This window comes from Salvelinus fontinalis, chromosome 2 (assembly GCF_029448725.1).
Source record: "Salvelinus fontinalis isolate EN_2023a chromosome 2, ASM2944872v1, whole genome shotgun sequence".
Classification (NCBI taxonomy): domain Eukaryota; kingdom Metazoa; phylum Chordata; class Actinopteri; order Salmoniformes; family Salmonidae; genus Salvelinus; species Salvelinus fontinalis.
In genome coordinates, this window is record NC_074666.1 from 3,509,461 (window position 1) to 3,530,239 (window position 20,779).

A 20,779-nucleotide genomic window follows, 5' to 3' on the forward strand; every position below is an offset into this window, starting at 1 on the left:
TCTGAAACTCGTCAGTCTATTTTTGTTCTGAGAAATGAAGGCTATTCCATGTGAGAAATTGCCAAGAAACTGAAGATCTGGTACAACACTGTGTACTACTCCCTTCACAGAACAGCACAAACTGGCCCTAACCAGAATAGAAATAGTGGGAGGCCCCGGTGCACAACTTAGTTAGTTCGTCTCCTGTCTCTTTGTGAACCAGTGGTTAGTTAATTATGTTCTGTGTCTACAGGATTTGCCTTTAGCAGCACATTCACCACTCTCTCAAACGGCTAACTCCGCCCTCTCGACGGCAGAGGCCGAGGGCGACGTGAAACGAACTACCCAGCTCGCAGTCGGCTCAGTACGCAATTAGTCTAGAGATGCTGTTGACGGTGTGTTGGCGAGGAGCAAAAAATACGCTACTAAGTTCTCATAATAACTTTGCTTTACAGAGAGTAGGTTACTGAGATATACAGTGATGTGGTGAGACTGAGGCAGGCTGCAAAGCTTGTAGGAAGAAGCAGAGGAGACAGAGACAGGTTAGTACAGTGAAATCCCCTGAACTTGACCAATAGGAACATCTCCATAGGACCTATCTTCCCTATAGGGAACATTAAAATACAACCACTGTGTGTTTCAATAGGAACATCTCCATAGGACCTATCTTCCCTATAGGGAACATTAACATACAAACGATCCAATTAAAAAAAAAAAAATGTTTTGTTTCGTCGCTGATGCTTTGTGTCAGTGTGACTCACCCCCCCCCCCCCCCCCTTATAACATTACAGTTGCTATAGCTAATAGGCTGTGTGTTTGTAGCTGGACTGAAGGGGAATGAACCTACAGCAGCCAAGGAGATAATGACTGGGGTCATTTTTACTCCTTTTTACTGTTCTCCAAATAGCATTTGACCGTTTTTAGCTTCCTTCCTGACCTCACTAAAACACAAACCCGAGTTGCGGCCCTACGTAGAGGCCGTGAGAGGGAACTTCCCTGATTTCAAAATGCTACATTTTTTGCCCAACTTAGAATTCAATGCAATTCAACGTGGAGTTTCCAGGCGATGGACATGCTTGGTGTCATGCTGCAGTGGTGTGAGAAGCCTAGCTTAGTGCACGGTTTAGAGTCTGGTCAAATAGTTAGACGTCTTGTTTTGTGTGTTTTACTAACTAGATGTCTTTTTGTAGTTGTGTTTTCTTTCATGTAGTCAGTGATCTGGTCAGACATCAGCGAACTAAAAGTACATGCATTTTAGTGTGTCTATATGTGTGTGAGTCTTTGTTTGCTGTTACTGACCCCAAGGTAAGTGACATGAGGCAGGTTTCCATTGACCCAGGTTTATTGGGTAATGGCGGTGTAATGGCGGCGTAATGGCGGCGTAATGGCGGCGTAATGGCGGTTATAGGAGACGTTTTCTAAAGCTCGACAACATTTTTATCCGTTCGGCGGCCTGGATTATTTTTTTTGTCTGACTTCATTTATTTGCGACAAATTATGATGAAACTGTGTTTTCGTGGGGGGAATTGCGTTAGCTGCATCGTTCGTGATTAACTATGAAGCACCACTCCACACTTTATTTCTCAAAAACCCACTACTTGTTAAGTCCTATTTTTCACAATTATAAAAAAAAAGAATGTTTCTCTACAGGATCCTTTTCCTGACTTTTTTCAAGAATGCCTGAAATTGCTTCGACTTGCTTTTCTGATTGGCTGGATGCAAGTTTCACCAACCAATTATTTCCGCTATACAGGAGTGCAAGTCTCACCATGGCGACCACGGAACGTGGCGAACAGTTGGCACATGAGAATGATTTAGAATTTTAGCAAATATTAATACATTTATTGCATTTGATCAATGCTGGCTTTGGCGGGCTACCTGAGCCATGAGGCAGATATTGTATGTGGGAGGGCAGACAGGGAGCTGTTGCCAATTTATTATTTTGCAGTCTGCCTAAATGGATAATGGAAACGCTTAAACCACGTTGTTTTTAGTAGACACTGAAGGTTTTCGCGAAAACGTAAATTTTATTTTTTAGGGGGGGGGGGGTGTGATGTCATTATGTCCAGCTGTTTATATCGACACCAGACAGTTAAATGGAAACGGAACGTAGCAAAGCTATTGTCGTATCTATTATCTAATGCCAACTTTCTAAATGGTGACAAAAATCACAAGTTAATGGAAACATTGCTCTTGTGTGTGTCTGCTACACCTGCTGGGAGGGTAGCCTGGTCTCAGACCTGTTCCTGCTCTTGTGTGTGTCACCTGCTGGGAGGGTAGCCTGGTCTCAGACCTGTTCCTGCTCTTGTGTGTGTCACCTGCTGGGAGGGTAGCCTGGTCTCAGACCTGTTCCTGCTCTTGTGTGTGTCACCTGCTGGGAGGGTAGCCTGGTCTCAGACCTGTTCCTGCTCTTGTGTGTGTCACCTGCTGGGAGGGTAGCCTGGTCTCAGACCTGTTCCTGCTCTTGTGTGTGTCACCTGCTGGGAGGGTAGCCTGGTCTCAGACCTGTTCCTGCTCTTGTGTGTGTCACCTGCTGGGAGGGTAGCCTGGTCTCAGACCTGTTCCTGCTCTTGTGTGTGTCACCTGCTGGGAGGGTAGCCGGGTCCCAGACCTGTTCCTGCTCTTGCCAACTCCGTTACTGTCATGGCCAAGACAAACATGACAAGGAGTTGGCATGTCTCACAAAACATAAGCTTATGTGATCCGATTTTTAAAAAATGACATCGGTACTAAACTTGAATGTGATCGCACAAACAGACTGGCACTCAGGCTAGCTGAAGGGTTGGTGGCGTTACTCTGCTATGGTGGTCTGGTGGCCTCACTGTGCCTTGTTCCTCCCTACAGGGTAACCATGGCCCCAGCCTTCAGATTGACCATGAAGCCCAAGGCCACAGACAACATGAACCATCTCATGGCGGACTTCAACCAGGAACGGCAACTCCTCCAGAACCTCAAGTTTCTGCCTGGTACGTACATGTGGCCTGTGTCCCAAGTGGCCCCTATTCCCTATGTAGTGCACTACTTTAGACCAGAGCCCTATAGAACCCTATTACCTATATAGTGCACTACTTTAGACCAGAGCCCTATGTCACCCTATTCCCTATATAGTGCACTACTTTAGACCAGAGCCCTATGTCACCCTATTCCCTATATAGTGCACTACTTGTGACATTCAGTACTGTCGCCTGACATTAAATATTTCGATATCAAATTCAAAATACTGGAGAATAGGGCCACATTTACACATTTTAGCTTTACCGTCCAAATAAATGTGGAGAGCAGTCTATATCATTACTGTAGACAATGAGATTTAATTAGTATGGAAAAGACAGCTAATATTTGCATTATTATAATAATGTGTTTGGAAATGTAGCCTGTTGGTCATTTTGATTATCCCTCATAATTAGCCTACTTTTTAGATTTTTCAATATTTTTCTGGGTAGTATCCAATCTAACTCTCTGTTGTTGTTTTTGTCGCACTGCTTTGCTTTATCTTGACCAGGTCGCAGTTGTAAATGAGAACTTGTTCTCAACACGCCTACCTGGTTAAATAAAGGTGAAATAAAATGTAATTTTTTTTTTTAAATCTACATATTGTACAAAACATTAGGAACACCTGCTCTTTCCGTGATATAGACTGACCAGGTGAATCCAGGTGAAAGCTACGATCCCTTAATGATGTCTCTTGTTAAATCCACTTCAATCAGTGTAGATGAAGGGGAGGAGACGGGTTAAAGAAGGATTTTTAAGCTTTGAGACAATGGAGACATGGATTGTGTATGAGTGCCATTCAGAGGATGAATGGGCAAGACAAAAGATTTACATGCCTTTGAACGGAGTGTGGTGGTAGGTTCCAGGCGCACCGGTTTGTGTCAAGAACTGCACCGTTGCTGGGGTTTTCACTCTCAACAGCTTCCCTGTGTGTATCTAGAACGGTCCACCACCCAAAGGACATCCAGCCAACTTGACACAACTGTGGGAAGCATTGAGGTTAACATGGACCAGCGTCCCTGTGGAACGCTTTCGACACCTCGTAGTGTCCATGCTCTGACGAATTGAGGATGTTCTGAGAGCAAAACGGAGGGGGGGGTGCGCAACTCAATATTAGGAAGGTGTTCTTAATGTTTATAGAGAGCAGAAGCAGCAGTGGTCTGTGGTTAGTTGGTTCATGCAACTTTCTCGTGTGTGTGTGTGTGTGTATGTGTGTGTGTGTGTGTGTGTGTGTGTGTGTGTGTGTGTGTGTGTGTGTGTGTGTGTGTGTGTGTGTGTGTGTGTGTGTGTGTGTGTGTGTGTGTGAGTGACCAGCAATGGTCTAACAAATTGCTCCCTGCATCTCTCCGTTAAATGAGGGTTGCTCTATAGCGTCAGCTTTCACATCAGTCATCCAGAGAGCCTGTTTTTTCCAGAGAGGCTCGTTTTTTCCAGAGAGGCTGGTTTTCTCCAGAGAGGCTGGTTTTCTCCAGAGAGGCTGGTTTTCTCCAGAGAGGCTGGTTTTCTCCAGAGAGGCTGGTTTTCTCCAGAGAGGCTGGTTTTCTCTAGAGAGGCTGGTTTTCTCCAGAGAGGCTGGTTTTCTCCAGAGAGGCTGGTTTTCTCCAGAGAGGCTGGTTTTCTCCAGAGAGGCTGGTTTTCTCCAGAGAGGCTGGTTTTCTCCAGAGAGGCTGGTTTTCTCCAGAGAGGCTGGTTTTCTCCAGAGAGGCTGGTTTTCTCCAGAGAGGCTGGTTTTCTCTAGAGAGGCTGGTTTTATCCAGAGATGCTGTTCTGTGTCGTCAAATACTAGTTATTGGTTGAATTTGGAGAAGATGTGTTTGGATTTTTCTGGAGGTTTTTTGGGAGCACCCAGGCTCAGCTTCATGAGGTAATAATGGCATGTGGTGAAACCGTCTATAATCTATGGTTTCAGCTGTTGATTCGTTCCTCCATCCTCCTCCTCCTCCCAGCGCTGTGTCGTACAGAGTCCCTAAGGCACTGCACTAGACCAGTGGTTTTCAAACTTCTCCTCAGGGACCCCACCACGACGGTTCAGACTTGTCCTCAGGGACCGCGCCACGACGGTTCAGACTTCTCCCCAGGGACCCCGCCACGGTAGTTCAGACTTCTCCTCAGGGACCCCGCCACGACGGTTCAGACTTGTCCTCAGGGACCCCGCCACGACGGTTCAGACTTGTCCCCAGGGACCCCGCCACGGCAGTTCAGACTTCTCCTCAGGGACCCCGCCACGGCAGTTCAGACTTCTCCTCAGGGACCCCGCCACGGCAGTTCAGACTTCTCCTCAGGGACCCCGCCACGACGGTTCAGACTTCTCCTCAGGGACCCCGCCACGACGGTTCAGACTTCTCCCCAGGGACCCCGCCACGGTAGTTCAGACTTCTCCTCAGGGACCCCGCCACGGTAGTTCAGACTTCTCCTCAGGGACCCCGCCGCGGCGGTTCACAATGTTGTGGTAGCCATGAACTATCTCACCTGATTCAAGTAGTCAAGGGCTTGATGTTTAGTTGAATCAGAGCTGTAAGGATGTAGAGCTGTAGGGCTGTAGAGATGTAGGGCTGTAGAGATGTAGGGCTGTAGAGATGTAGGGCTGTAGAGATGTAGGGCTGTAGAGATGTAGGGCTGTAGAGATGTAGGGCTGTATGGATGTAGGGCTGTAGGGATGTAGAGCTGTAAGGATGTAGAGCTGTAGGGATGTAGGGCTGTAAGGATGTAGAGCTGTAGGGATGTAGGGCTGTAGGGATGTAGGGCTGTAGATCTGTAGAGATGTAGAGCTGTAGGGATGTAGATCTGTAGAGATGTAGAGCTGTAGGGATGTAGAGCTGTAGGGATGTAGAGCTGTAGGGATGTAGAGCTGTAGGGATGTAGAGATGTAGATCTGTAGAGATGTAGGGCTGTAGAGATGTAGGGCTGTAGAGATGTAGGGCTGTAGAGATGTAGGGATGTAGATCTGTAGAGATGTAGATCTGTAGAGATGTAGGGCTGTAGAGATGTAGGGCTGTAGAGATGTAGGGCTGTATGGATGTAGGGCTGTAGAGCTGTAGGGATGTAGATCTGTAGGGATGTAGGGCTGTATGGATGTAGGGCTGTAGGGATGTAGAGCTGTAGGGATGTAGAGCTGTAGGGATGTAGATCTGTAGAGCTGTAGGGATGTAGAGCTGTAGGGATGTAGAGCTGTAGGGCTGTAGAGCTGTAGAGCTGTAGAGCTGTAGGGATGTAGAGCTGTAGGGATGTAGAGCTGTAGGGATGTAGAGCTGTAGGGATGTAGAGCTGTAGGGATGTAGAGCTGTAGGGATGTAGAGCTGTAGGGATGTAGATCTGTAGAGCTGTAGGGATGTAGAGCTGTAGGGATGTAGGGATGTAGGGATGTAGAGCTGTAGGGATGTAGAGCTGTGGGGATGTAGAGCTGTGGGGATGTAGAGCTGTGGGGATGTAGAGCTGTGGGGATGTAGATCTGTGGGGATGTAGAGCTGTGGGGATGTAGATCTGTGGGGATGTACAGCCACTGTGTTTCTCATTGAGGTCCAGAGGTCTGTATTCTTGAGGTTTAAGTATTACTGATACATCATATTAGCTGTATGCGTTGTTGTGGCACTGGAGAAGCTTTGAATAGCTCTATGGGCAGTCAGTGTAGTGGAGCAAACGTCAACCTGACTGGGTTACGTTGATACATCAGCTGTATGTGTTGTTGTGGACCTGGAGACGCTTTGAGAGCAGTCGTCACAGTGGCGAGACTTGAGAACTACGTGTATAGGACAAATCCTCCTCAAGCCGACTGTTCACGTGTTCACGCGTGTGTACGGGTGAGGCAAGGCTGTGGCTCGTCAGCGCCGCTCTCTCTCTCTGTTGCTCGGAGCTAGTAGACATGCTCAGTGGACCGTGAGAGCAGCGCTTCAGTCCTCTCAAAGTCTTCAACTGTAACTAAAAGAGACAGACTGGCCCTTACCTCTGTGGCATGGTTCCAGAGTGTAGTAGTGTGGAGTGTAGTAGGCATGGGCTGTGTCCCAAATGGAACCCTGTCCTACTTTAGACCAGAGCCCTATGGAACCCTGTACTCTATATAGTGCACTACTTTAGACCAGAGCCCTATGGAACCCTGTACTCTATATAGTGCACTACTTTAGACCAGAGCCCTATGGAACCCTGTACTCTATATAGTGCACAACTTTAGACCAGAGTCCTATGGAACCCTATTCCCTATATAGTGCACTACTTTAGACCTGAGGCATACGGGGCACCAGATAGTGTACAGGGTACCAGTTCAGCCCGTGGAGTAACCTGACAGTGTTTTCCAGGGTGGCAGTGCTGTTGAACAAATATAGAAATCTGAAACCTAACTCTAACCTTATATAACCTCCATAACTTCTCAGATGGGATTACTAGAAGGAGCACAGCGATATGTCACTACAGATCTGGGCCGGTATTCGTCAAGTGTCTTGGAGTAGGAGATTCTATCTAGGATCAGGTCCCCCCTTATCCATTCATTATAATCTAACAGGTCAAAACCTGATCCTAGACTGTAGTAGGCTGCATCTCACTGTAGTAGGCTGCATCTCACTGTAGTAGGCTGTAGGCTGCATCTCACTGTAGTAGACTGTAGGCTGCATCTCACTGTAGTAGACTGTAGGCTGCATCTCACTGTAGTAGGCTGCATCTCACTGTAGTAGGCTGCATCTCACTGTATTAGGATGCATCTCACTGTAGTAGGCTGTAGGCTGCATCTCACTGTAGTAGGCTGTAGGCTGCATCTCACTGTAGTAGGCTGCATCTCACTGTAGTAGGCTGCATCTCACTGTAGTACGCTGTAGGCTGCATCTCACTGTAGTAGGCTGTATCTCACTGTAGTAGACTGTAGGCTGCATCTCACTGTAGTAGGCTGTAGGCTGCATCTCACTGTAGTAGACTGCATCTCACTGTAGTAGACTGCATCTCACTGTAGTAGGCTGCATCTCACTGTAGTAGACTGCATCTCACTGTAGTAGGCTGCATCTCAGTGTAGTAGACTGCATCTCACTGTAGTAGGCTGCATCTCACTGTAGTAGACTGTAGGCTGCATCTCACTGTAGTAGACTGCATCTCACTGTAGTAGACTGCATCTCACTGTAGTAGACTGCATCTCACTGTAGTAGACTGCATCTCACTGTAGTAGGCTGCATCTCACTGTAGTAGGCTGCATCTCACTGTAGTAGGCTGCATCTCACTGTAGTAGACTGCATCTCACTGTAGTAGACTGCATCTCACTGTAGTAGACTGCATCTCACTGTAGTAGGCTGCATCTCACTGTAGTAGGCTGCATCTCACTGTAGTAGGCTGCATCTCACTGTAGTAGGCTGCATCTCAGTGTAGTAGACTGCATCTCACTGTAGTAGACTGTAGGCTGCATCTCACTGTAGTAGACTGTAGGCTGCATCTCACTGTAGTAGACTGCATCTCACTGTAGTAGGCTGCAGGCTGCATCTCACTGTAGTAGGCTGCATCTCACTGTAGTAGGCTGCATCTCACTGTAGTAGGCTGCATCTCACTGTAGTAGGCTGCATCTCACTGTAGTAGACTGTAGGCTGCATCTCACTGTAGTAGACTGCATCTCACTGTAGTAGGCTGTAGACTGCATCTCACTGTAGTAGACTGTAGGCTGCATCTCACTGTAGTAGGCTGCATCTCACTGTAGTAGGCTGTAGGCTGCAGCTCACTGTAGTAGACTGTAGACTGCATCTCACTGTAGTAGGCTGTAGGCTGCATCTCACTGTAGTAGGCTGTAGGCTGCATCTCACTGTAGTAGGCTGTAGGCTGCATCTCACTGTAGTAGGCTGCATCTCACTGTAGTAGGCTGCATCTCACTGTAGTAGGCTGCATCTCACTGTAGTAGACTGTAGGCTGCATCTCACTGTAGTAGACTGTAGGCTGCATCTCACTGTAGTAGGCTGCATCTCACTGTAGTAGGCTGCATCTCACTGTAGTAGGCTGCATCTCACTGTAGTAGACTGTAGGCTGCATCTCACTGTAGTAGACTGTGGGCTGCATCTCACTGTAGTAGACTGTAGGCTGCATCTCACTGTAGTAGGCTGTAGGCTGCATCTCACTGTAGTAGGCTGTAGGCTGCATCTCACTGTAATAGGCTGTAGGCTGCATCTCACTGTAGTAGTCTGCATCTCACTGTAGTAGGCTGCATCTCACTGTAGTAGGCTGTAGGCTGCAGCTCACCGTAGTAGACTGTAAGCTGCATCTCACTGTAGTAGGCTGCATCTCACTGTAGTAGGCTGCATCTCACTGTAGTAGGCTGTAGGCTGCAGCTCACTGTAGTAGACTGTAGGCTGCATCTCACTGTAGTAGGCTGCATCTCACTGTAGTAGGCTGCAGGCTGCATCTCACTGTAGTAGACTGTAGGCTGCATCTCACTGTAGTAGGCTGCATCTCACTGTAGTAGGCTGTAGGCTGCATCTCACTGTAGTAGGCTGTAGGCTGCATCTCACTGTAGTAGGCTGCATCTCACTGTAGTAGGCTGCATCTCACTGTAGTAGGCTGTAGACTGCATCTCACTGTAGTAGGCTGCATCTCACTGTAGTAGGCTGCATCTCACTGTAGTAGGCTGTAGACTGCATCTCACTGTAGTAGGCTGCATCTCACTGTAGTAGGCTGCATCTCACTGTAGTAGGCTGCATCTCACTGTAGTAGGCTGCATCTCACTGTAGTAGGCTGCATCTCACTGTAGTAGACTCTAGGCTGCATCTCACTGTAGTAGACTTGTGGCTGCATCTCACTGTAGTAGACTTGTGGCTGCATCTCACTGTCGTAGGCTGCATCTCACTGTAGTAGGCTGCATCTCACTGTAGTAGGCTGCATCTCACTGTAGTAGGCTGCATCTCACTGTAGTAGACTGTAGGCTGCATCTCACTGTAGTAGATTGTAGGCTGCATCTCACTGTAGTAGGCTGTAGGCTGCATCTCACTGTAGTAGACTGCATCTCACTGTAGTAGGCTGCATCTCACTGTAGTAGGATGCATCTCACTGTAGTAGACTGTAGGCTGCATCTCACTGTAGTAGGCTGTAGGCTGCATCTCACTGTAGTAGGCTGCATCTCACTGTAGTAGGCTGCAGGCTGCATCTCACTGTAGTAGGCTGCATCTCACTGTAGTAGGCTGTAGGCTGCATCTCACTGTAGTAGACTGCATCTCACTGTACTAGGCTGCATCTCACTCTAGTAGGCTGTAGGCTGCATCTCACTGTAGTAGGCTGTAGGCTGCATCTCACTGTAATAGGATGCATCTCACTGTAGTATGCTGTAGGCTGCATCTCACTGTAGTAGACTGTAGGCTGCATCTCACTGTTGTAGGCTGCATCTCACTGTTGTAGACTGTAGGCTGCATCTCACTGTAGTCGGCTATAGGCTGCATCTCACTGTTGTAGGCTGCATCTCACTGTAGTAGGCTGTAGACTGCATCTCACTGTTGTAGACTGTAGGCTGCATCTCACTGTAGTAGACTGTAGGCTGCATCTCACTGTACTAGGCTGCATCTCACTGTAGTAGATTGTAGGCTGCATCTCACTGTAGTAGACTGTAGGCTGCATCTCACTGTTGTAGGCTGCATCTCACTGTAGTAGGCTGTAGGCTGCATCTCACTGTAGTAGGCTGCATCTCACTGTAGTAGGCTGTAGGCTGCATCTCACTGTAGTAGGCTGTAGACTGTACCTCACTGTAGTAGGCTGTAGGCTGCATCTCACTGTAGTTGACTGTAGGCTGCATATCACTGTAGTAGGCTGCATCTCACTGTAGTAGACTGTAGGCTGCATCTCACTGTAGTAGACTGTAGACTGCATCTCACTGTAGTAGACTGTAGGCTGCATCTCACTGTAGTAGGCTGCATCTCACTGTAGTAGGCTGCATCTCACTGTAGTAGGCTGTAGGCTGCATCTCACTGTAGTAGACTGTAGGCTGCATCTCACTCTATTAGGATGCATCTCACTGTAGTAGGCTATAAGCTGCATCTCACTGTAATAGGCTGCATCTCACTGTAGTAGGCTGTAGGCTGCATCTCACTGTAGTAGGCTGCATCTCACTGTCGTAGGCTGTAGGCTGCATCTCACTGTAGTAGGCTGCATCTCACTGTAGTAGGCTGTAGGCTGCATCTCACTGTAGTAGACTGTAGGCTGCATCTCATTGTAGTAGACTGCATCTCACTGTAGTAGGATGCATCTCACTCTAGTAGGCTGTAGGCTGCATCTCACTGTAGTAGACTGTAGGCTGCATCTCACTGTAGTAGGCTGTAGGCTGCATCTCACTGTTGTAGGCTGCATCTCACTGTTGTAGACTGCATCTCACTGTAGTAGACTGTAGGCTGCATCTCACTGTAGTAGGCTGTAGGCTGCATCTCACTGTTGTAGGCTGCATCTCACTGTTGTAGACTGCATCTCACTGTAGTAGGCTGCATCTCACTGTAGTAGGCTGCATCTCACTGTAGTAGACTGTAGGCTGCATCTCACTGTAGTAGACTGCATCTCACTGTAGTAGACTGCATCTCACTGTAGTAGGCTGCATCTCACTGTAGTAGGCTGCATCTCACTGTAGTAGACTGTAGGCTGCATCTCACTGTAGTAGATTGTAGGCTGCATCTCACTGTAGTAGACTGTAGGCTGCATCTCACTGTTGTAGGCTGCATCTCACTGTAGTAGGCTGCATCTCACTGTAGTAGGCTGTAGGCTGCATCTCACTGTAGTAGGCTGTAGACTGTACCTCACTGTAGTAGGCTGTAGGCTGCATCTCACTGTAGTAGGATGCATCTCACTGTAGTAGGCTGTAGGATGCATCTCACTGTAGTAGGCTGTAGGCTGCATCTCACTGTAGTAGGCTGTAGGCTGCATCTCACTGTAGTAGACTAGGCTGCATCTCACTGTAGTAGGCTGCATCTCACTGTAGTAGGCTGTAGACTGTACCTCACTGTAGTAGGCTGTAGGCTGCATCTCACTGTAGTAGGATGCATCTCACTGTAGTAGGCTGTAGGATGCATCTCACTGTAGTAGGCTGTAGGCTGCATCTCACTGTAGTAGGCTGTAGGCTGCATCTCACTGTAGTAGACTAGGCTGCATCTCACTGTAGTAGGCTGCATCTCACTGTAGTAGACTGTAGGCTGCATCTCACTCTATTAGGATGCATCTCACTGTAGTAGGCTATAAGCTGCATCTCACTGTAATAGGCTGCATCTCACTGTAGTAGGCTGTAGGCTGCATCTCACTGTAGTAGGCTGCATCTCACTGTCGTAGGCTGTAGGCTGCATCTCACTGTAGTAGGCTGCATCTCACTGTAGTATGCTGTAGGCTGCATCTCACTGTAGTAGGCTGCATCTCACTGTAGTAGACTGTAGGCTGCATCTCACTGTAGTAGACTGTAGGCTGCATCTCACTGTAGTAGACTGTAGGCTGCATCTCACTGTAGTAGACTGCAGGCTGCATCTCACTGTAGTAGGCTGCATCTCACTGTAGTAGGCTGCATCTCACTGTAGTAGGCTGCATCTCACTGTAGTAGGCTGTAGGCTGCATCTCACTGTAGTAGACTGTAGGCTGCATCTCACTGTAGTAGATTGTAGGCTGCATCTCACTGTAGTAGGCTGCATCTCACTGTAGTAGGCTGCATCTCACTGTAGTAGGCTGCATCTCACTGTAGTAGGCTGCATCTCACTGTAGTAGGCTGCATCTCACTGTAGTAGGCTGCATCTCACTGTAGTAGGCTGCATCTCACTGTAGTAGGCTGCATCTCACTGTAGTAGGCTGCATCTCACTGTAGTAGACTGTAGGCTGCATCTCACTGTAGTAGACTGTAGGCTGCATCTCACTGTAGTAGGCTGCATCTCACTGTAGTAGATTGTAGGCTGCATCTCACTGTAGTAGGGTGCATCTCACTGTAGTAGGATGCATCTCACTTTAGTAGGCTGCATCTCACTTTAGTAGGCTATAGGCTGCATCTCACTGTAGTAGGCTATAGGCTGCATCTCACTGTAGTAGACTGTAGGCTGCATCTCACTGTAGTAGGCTGTAGGCTGCATCTCACTGTAGTAGGCTGTAGGCTGCATCTCACTGTTGTAGACTGTAGGCTGCATCTCACTGTAGTAGGCTGTAGGCTGCATCTCACTGTAGTAGGCTGCACCTCACTGTAGTAGGCTGCATCTCACTGTAGTAGGCTGTAGGCTGCATCTCACTGTAGTAGGCTGCATCTCACTGTTGTAGACTGTAGGGTGCATCTCACTGTAGTAGGCTGTAGGCTGCATCTCACTGTAGTAGGGTGCATCTCACTGTAGTAGACTGCATCTCACTGTTGTAGACTGTAGGCTGCATCTCACTGTAGTAGGCTGTAGGCTGCATCTCACTGTAGTAGGCTGCATCTCACTGTAGTAGACTGTAGGCTGCATCTCACTGTAGTAGACTGTAGGCTGCATCTCACTGTAGTAGGCTGCATCTCACTGTAGTAGGCTGTAGGCTGCATCTCACTGTAGTAGGCTGCATCTCACTGTAGTAGGCTGCATCTCACTGTAGTAGACTGTAGGCTGCATCTCACTGTAGTAGGCTGCATCTCACTGTAGTAGGCTGCATCTCACTGTAGTAGGCTGTAGGCTGCATCTCACTGTAGTAGGCTGCATCTCACTGTAGTAGGCTGCATCTCACTGTAGTAGGCTGCATCTCACTGTAGTAGGCTGCATCTCAGTGTAGGCTACATCTCACTGTAGTAGTCTGTAGACTGCATCTCACTGTAGTAGACTGCATTAGTAGACTGTGGGCTATCTGCATCTCCATTCACCTTTTTGTTTTCTGTGTTGGTTTACTGTTAATGTAACTAGTGTAAATATAGATTGTGATGCCTTCATCAATCTGATATTTAGCATACTAGACCTACTACCTTTTACCATTGTTTTTGTTCTGTTCACATTCGTTTTCATTCCCAGTTCTGAGCCAAACAGCTATTCAGTATTTTTGTTTGCATGCATGAATAACTAGGCTACTACTTTCAGCATTTAGTTGGCATTATTTTGGTATGACAGCTGTGTGGACGGCACATTTACGTAGGCTGTTTGTAATAGGGTAATTGCCCATATAAATGGCTGTCGGAGGCTTTCCATTGTGCTGATACAGCGCAGCAGAGATGGGCTACAGATTTAAAAAGCTCTCCGTGATCTTGGTGTCTCGGCATTTGATAATTTGATATTTTTATTATGGGATAGCATCATTTATATAAGCAGAATTCGATATAATTCCAATGTAAGAACCCCCCACCAAAATGTTAAAATGTAGCCCCTCTGTGATTTCAACAGCCCCCTTAGTCACTTCATCCTGGTGCGGGTCTGCAGTGTGACCCTTGACCCCTAGGACCAGTGGTGTGACCCCTAGGACTAGTGGTGTGACCCCTAGGACCAGCGGTGTGACCCCCTAGGACCAGTGGTGTGACCCCCTAGGACCAGTGGTGTGACCCCCCCTAGGACCAGCGGTGTGACCCCCTAGGACCAGCGGTGTGACCCCCTAGGACCAGCGGTGTGACCCCCTAGGACCAGCGGTGTGACCCCCTAGGACCAGCGGTGTGACCCCCTAGGACCAGCGGTGTGACCCCCTAGGACCAGTGGTGTGACCCCCTAGGACCAGTGGTGTGACCCCCTAGGACCAGTGGTGTGACCCCCTAGGACCAGCGGTGTGACCTCCTAGGACCAGTGGTGTGACCTCCTAGGACCAGTGGTGTGACCTCCTAGGACCAGTGGTGTGACCTCCTAGGACCAGTGGTGTGACCTCCTAGGACCAGTGGTGTGACCTCCTAGGACCAGTGGTGTGACCTCCTAGGACCAGTGGTGTGACCTCCTAGGACCAGTGGTGTGACCTCCTAGGACCAGTGGTGTGACCTCCTAGGACCAGTGGTGTGACCTCCTAGGACCAGTGGTGTGACCTCCTAGGACCAGTGGTGTGACCTCCTAGGACCAGTGGTGTGACCTCCTAGGACCAGTGGTGTGACCTCCTAGGACCAGTGGTGTGACCTCCTAGGACCAGTGGTGTGACCTCCTAGGACCAGTGGTGTGACCTCCTAGGACCAGTGGTGTGACCTCCTAGGACCAGTGGTGTGACCTCCTAGGACCAGTGGTGTGACCTCCTAGGACTAGTGGTGTGACCCCCTAGGACCAGTGGTGTGACCCCCTAGGACCAGTGGTGTGACCCCCTAGGACCAGTGGTGTGACCCCCTAGGACCAGCGGTGTGACCCCCTAGGACCAGCGGTGTGACCCCCTAGGACCAGCGGTGTGACCCCCTAGGACCAGCGGTGTGACCCCCTAGGACTAGCGGTGTGACCCCCTAGGACTAGCGGTGTGACCCCATAGGACTAGCGGTGTGACCCCCTAGGACTAGCGGTGTGACCCCTAGGACCAGCGGTGTGACCTCCTAGGTCCAGTGGTGTGACCTCCTAGGTCCAGTGGTGTGACCCCTTAGGACCAGTGGTGTGACCCCTTAGGACCAGTGGTGTGACCCCTTAGGACCAGTGGTGTGACCCCTTAGGACCAGTGGTGTGACCCCTTAGGACCAGTGGTGTGACCCCCTAGGACCAGTGGTGTGACCCCTTAGGACCAGTGGTGTGACCCCTTAGGACCAGTGGTGTGACCCCTTAGGACCAGTGGTGTGACCCCTTAGGACCAGTGGTGTGACCCCTTAGGACCAGTGGTGTGACCCCTAGGTCCAATGGTGTGACCCCTAGGTCCAGCGGTGTGACCCCTAGGTCCAGCGGTGTGACCCCTAGGACCAGCGGTGTGACCCCCTAGGACCAGCGGTGTGACCCCTTAGGACCAGCGGTGTGACCCCTTAGGACCAGCGGTGTGACCCCTTAGGACCAGTGGTGTGACCCCTTAGGACCAGTGGTGTGACCCCTTAGGACCAGTGGTGTGACCCCTTAGGACCAGTGGTGTGACCCCTTAGGACCAGTGGTGTGACCCCTAGGTCCAGCGGTGTGACCCCTAGGACCAGCGGTGTGACCCCCTAGGACCAGCGGTGTGACCCCCTAGGACCAGCGGTGTGACCTCCTAGGACCAGCGGTGTGACCTCCTAGGACCAGCGGTGTGACCTCCTAGGACCAGGGGTGTGACCCCCTAGGACCAGGGGTGTGACCCCCTAGGACCAGGGGTGTGACCCCCTAGGACCAGGGGTGTGACCCCCTAGGACCAGGGGTGTGACCCCCTAGGACCAGGGGTGTGACCCCCTAGGACCAGGGGTGTGACCCCCTAGGACCAGGGGTGTGACCCCCTAGGACCAGCGGTGTGACCCCCTAGGACCAGCGGTGTGACCCCCTAGGACCAGCGGTGTGACCCCCTAGGACCAGCGGTGTGACCCCCTAGGACCAGCGGTGTGACCCCCTAGGACCAGCGGTGTGACCCCCTAGGACCAGCGGTGTGACCCCCTAGGACCAGCGGTGTGACCCCTAGGACCAGCGGTGTGACCCCTAGGACCAGTGGTGTGACCCCTAGTTTAGATTGGTCAATGGAGCATCAGAAACCACCTGCTCTGCATTGGTGTACCCACTGTCACATTCATCTCTCTCTTTCTCTCTCAATTTAATTTAAGGGATTTATTGGCATGGGGAAAATATGTTAACATTGCAAAAGCAAGTGAAATAGATCAGAAACCAAAGTGAAATAAACAGTACAAACATTTACAGTAAACATTACACTCCAAACAAATAAAGACTTTTCAAATGTCATATTAGGTGCAAATAGTTCAAGTTTAAAAGGGGAAATAAATACACATAAATATGGGTTGTATTTACAATGGTGTTTGTTCTTCACTGGTTGCCCTTTTCTTGTGGCTGCTGTAATGAGCTCGCTGTGGTATTTCACCCAGTAGGAGTTTATCAAAATTGGGTTTGTTTTTTCATTATTTGTGGGTCTGTGTAATCTGAGGGAAATATGTGTCTCTAATATGGTCATACATTGGGCAGGAGGTTAGGAAGTGCAGCTCAGTTTCCACCTCATTTTGTGGGCAGTGAGCACATAGCCTGTCTTCTCTTGAGAGCCATGTCTGCCTACGGCGGCCTTTCTCAATAGCAAGGCTATGCTCACTGAGTCTGTACATAGTCAAAGCTTTCCTTAATTTTGGCTCAGTCACATTGGTCAGGTATTCTGCCACTGTGTACTCTCTATTTCGGGCCAAATAGCATTGGAGTTTGGAAAGAATTAACCAACAAAAACTGAGCAATGTGTCAAATAATTATCTTTCTGTTTAATCATGATTTGGTTGGGTCTAATTGTGTTGCTGTTATCTGTTCACACACACAAACAGACCCCACAGAGCCCCAGGACCAGCTTGCTGAGGGGACACTTCTCCAGGTTAATTTCTCTGTAGGTGATGTTTTGGAATTGATTCCTTTTAGGTGGTTGTAGAATTTAACGTCTCTTTTCTGGATTTTGATAATTAGCGGTTATCGGCCTAATTCTGCTCTGCATGCATTATTTGGTGATTTACGTTGTAGACGGAGGATACTTTTTGCAGAATTCTGCATGCAGAGTCTCAATTTGGTGTTTGTCCCATTTTTTGTGAATTATTGGTAGGTGAGTGGACCCCAGAACTCACAACCAAAAGGGGCAATGGGTTCTATAACTGATTTCAAGTCTCTTTTTTTTTACCAGATCCTAATTGGTATGTCGAATTTTAAGTTCCTTTTGATGGCATAGAAGGTTCCTTCTTGCCAGGTCTCTCAGCTCGTTCACAGCTTACCTTCCACAAAGCTTCCACAGTTACCTTCCACAAAGCTGATGTTTAGGCCGAGGTATGTATAGTTTTTTTGTGTGCTCTATGGCAACGGTGTCTAGATGGAATTTGTATTTGTGGTCCTGGCAACTGGACCTTTTTTGGAACACCATTATTTTTGTCTTACTGAGATTTACTGTCAGGTCTGGCAGAATCTGTGCAGAAGATCTTGGTGCTGCTGTAGGCCCTCCTTGGTTGGTGACAGAAGCACCAGATCATCAGTAGACATTTGACTTCAGATTCTAGTATGGTGAGGCCGGGTGCTGCAGACTGTTCTAGTGCCCTTGCTAATGTTGAAGAGGGTGGGGCTTAAGCTGCATCCCTGTCTCACCCCACGACTCTGTGGGAAGAAATGTGTGGGGGTTCTTGGCCAATTTTAACCACACACTTGTTGTTTGTGTACATGGATTTTATAATGTCGTATGATTTTTCACCCAACACCACTTTCCATCTATTTGTATAGCAGACCCTCATGCCAAATTGAGTCAAAAGCTTTTTGAAATCAACAAAGCATGAGAAGCCTTTGCCTTTGTCTTTGTTTTGGTTTGTTTCTTTGTCAATTACGGTGTGCAGGGTGAATACGTGGTCTGTTGTACGGTAATTTGGTTAAAAGCCAATTTGACATTTGCTCAGTACATTGTTTTCACTGAGGAAATGTACGAGTCTGCTGTTAATGATAATGCAGAGGATTTCCCCAAGGTTGCTGTTGATGCACATCACATGGTAGTTATTTGGCTCAAATTTGTCTCCACTTTTGTGGATTGGGGTGATCAGTCCTTGGTTACAAATATTGTGGGAGATGCCAGAGCTAAGGATGATGTTAAAGAGTTTAAGTATAGCCAATTGGAATTTGTGGTCTGTATATTTTATTATTTAAGAAACCATCAACACCACAGGCCCTTTTGGGTTGGAGGGTTTGTATTTTGTCCTGTAGTTCATTCAAGGTAATTGGAGAATCCAGTGGGTTCTGGTCGTCTTTAATAGTTGATTCTAGAATCCAGTGGGTTCTGGTCGTCTTTAATAGTTGATTCTAGAATCCAGTGGGTTCTGGTCGTCTTTAATAGTTGATTCTAGAATCCAGTGGGTTCTGGTCGTCTTTAATAGTTGATTCTAGAATCCAGTGGGTTCTGGTAGTCTTTAATAGTTGATTCTAGAATCCAGTGGGTTCTGGTCGTCTTTAATAGCTGATTCTAGAATCCAGTGGGTTCTGGTAGTCTTTAATAGTTGATTCTAGAATCCAGTGGGTTCTGGTAGTCTTTAATAGTTGATTCTAGAATCCAGTGGGTTCTGGTCGTCTTTAATAGTTGATTCTAGAATCCAGTGGGTTCTGGTCGTCTTTAATAGTTGATTCTAAGATTTGTATTTGATCATGTATATGTTTTTGCTGTTTGTTCTTTGTTATAGAGCTAAACAGATTGGAGAAGTGGTTTATCCACACATCTCTGTTTTGGATAGATCTTTGTGTTGTTTGTTTAGTGTTTTCCAGTTTTCCCCGAAGTGCTTAGAGTCTATGGATTCTTCAGTTACATTGAGCTGATTTCTGACATGCTGTTCCTTCTTTTTCCGTAGTGTATTTATGTTTTGTTTTAGTGATCCACCATAGTGAAGGCGTAGACTCAGGTTTTCTGGGTCTCTGTTTTTGGTTGGACAGGTTTCTCAATTTATTTCTTAGGTTTTTGCCTTCTTCATCAAACCATTTGTCATTTTTAACTTTCTTAGGGTTTCTGCTTGAAATATTTAGAAGCTGTGAGGTCAAAAATACTGTTTAGGGTTTCTACGACCAAGTTTACACCTTCACTATTACAGCAAAACATTTTGTCCAGGAAGTTGAATTTGTTGTTGTCTAATAGGTTTTTGGTAGGTTTCCACACTACTTTCCTTACGTTACAGCATTTCTTAATATTATTCAGTTCCTTTGGCTTTGATGCCTCATGATTTGAGTATTGATCTGTTCAAGTAGACTGTGATTTTGCTGTGATCTGATAGGGGTGTCAGTGGGCTGACTGTGAGCGCTCTGAGAGACTTTGGGTTGAGGTCAGTGATAAAGTAGTCTACAGTACTACTGCCTATAGATGAGCTATAGGTGTACCTACCGTAGGAGTCCCCTCAAAGCCTACCATTGACTATGTACATACCCAGTATTCGACAGAGCTGCAGGAGTTGTGACCCGTTTTTGTTGGTTATGTTGTCATAGTTGTGCCTAGGGGGGTATATGGGGGAGGGAATGTTGTCACCTCCAGGTAGGTGTTTGTCCCCCTGTGTGCTGAGGGTGTCAGGTTCTTGTCCAGTTTTGGCATTTAGGTCGCAACAGACTAGTACATGTCCCTGGGCCTGGAAATGATTGATTTCCCCCTCCAGGATGGAGAAACTGTCTTAATTAAAGTATGGGGATTCTAGTGGGGGATATAGGTAGCACACAGGAGGACATTTTTCTCTGAGATCATTTCTTTATTAATTTCTAGCCAAATGTAAAATGTTCCTGTTTTGATTAATTTAATGGAGTGAGTTAGGTCTGCTCTATACCAAATTAGCATTCCCCCTGAGTCCCTTCCCTGTTTCACACCTGGTAGTTTGGTGGATGGGACTACCAGCTCTCTGTAACCTAGAGGGCAACCAGTGGGTCCGTCTCCTCTATACCCTGTTTCACACCTGGTAGTTTGGTGGATGGGACTACCAGCTCCCTGTAACCTAGAGGGCAACCAGTGGGTCCGTCTCCTCTATACCACCCACCTGGTAGTTTGGTGGATGGGACTACCAGCTCTCTGTAACCTAGAGGGCAACCAGTGGGTCCATCTCCTCTATTATATGTTTCTTGTAGGATTACAATGTCTGTATTTCTGATTTATTTGGTGAAGTCCAGGTTCCTGCTCTTTAGGCCAAATGCAGATGACCTCAGGGCTTAGATATTCCAGGATGAGATAGTGAAGGCTTTGTGTTCCATAAAGCGTCCAATGTTGTTAGTCGTGTGGTTTGGCCTTAGACCAGTAAGTGTGATCAGAGCCTGCTGAGCATCTGGTACATGCCATTGGCTTGGGCTAGTGTAAGAGTGGGGGTTTAGGCCTG

The 20,779-nt window shown here is 48.0% G+C and overlaps 1 protein-coding gene across 4 annotated transcripts in view; it reads left to right on the forward strand.

Moving 5' to 3' along the window:
• LOC129869682 (FSD1-like protein) overlaps positions 1 to 20,779 on the forward strand; it is a 97,832-nt gene that overhangs the window by 37,824 nt on the left and 39,229 nt on the right. For all 4 annotated transcript variants that reach the window (XM_055944334.1, XM_055861039.1, XM_055861049.1 and 1 more), the window contains exon 6: positions 2,824 to 2,945. In XM_055944334.1, the coding sequence (XP_055800309.1) occupies positions 2,824 to 2,945 (122 nt within the window). The remainder of the gene's footprint in view (positions 1 to 2,823; positions 2,946 to 20,779) is intronic.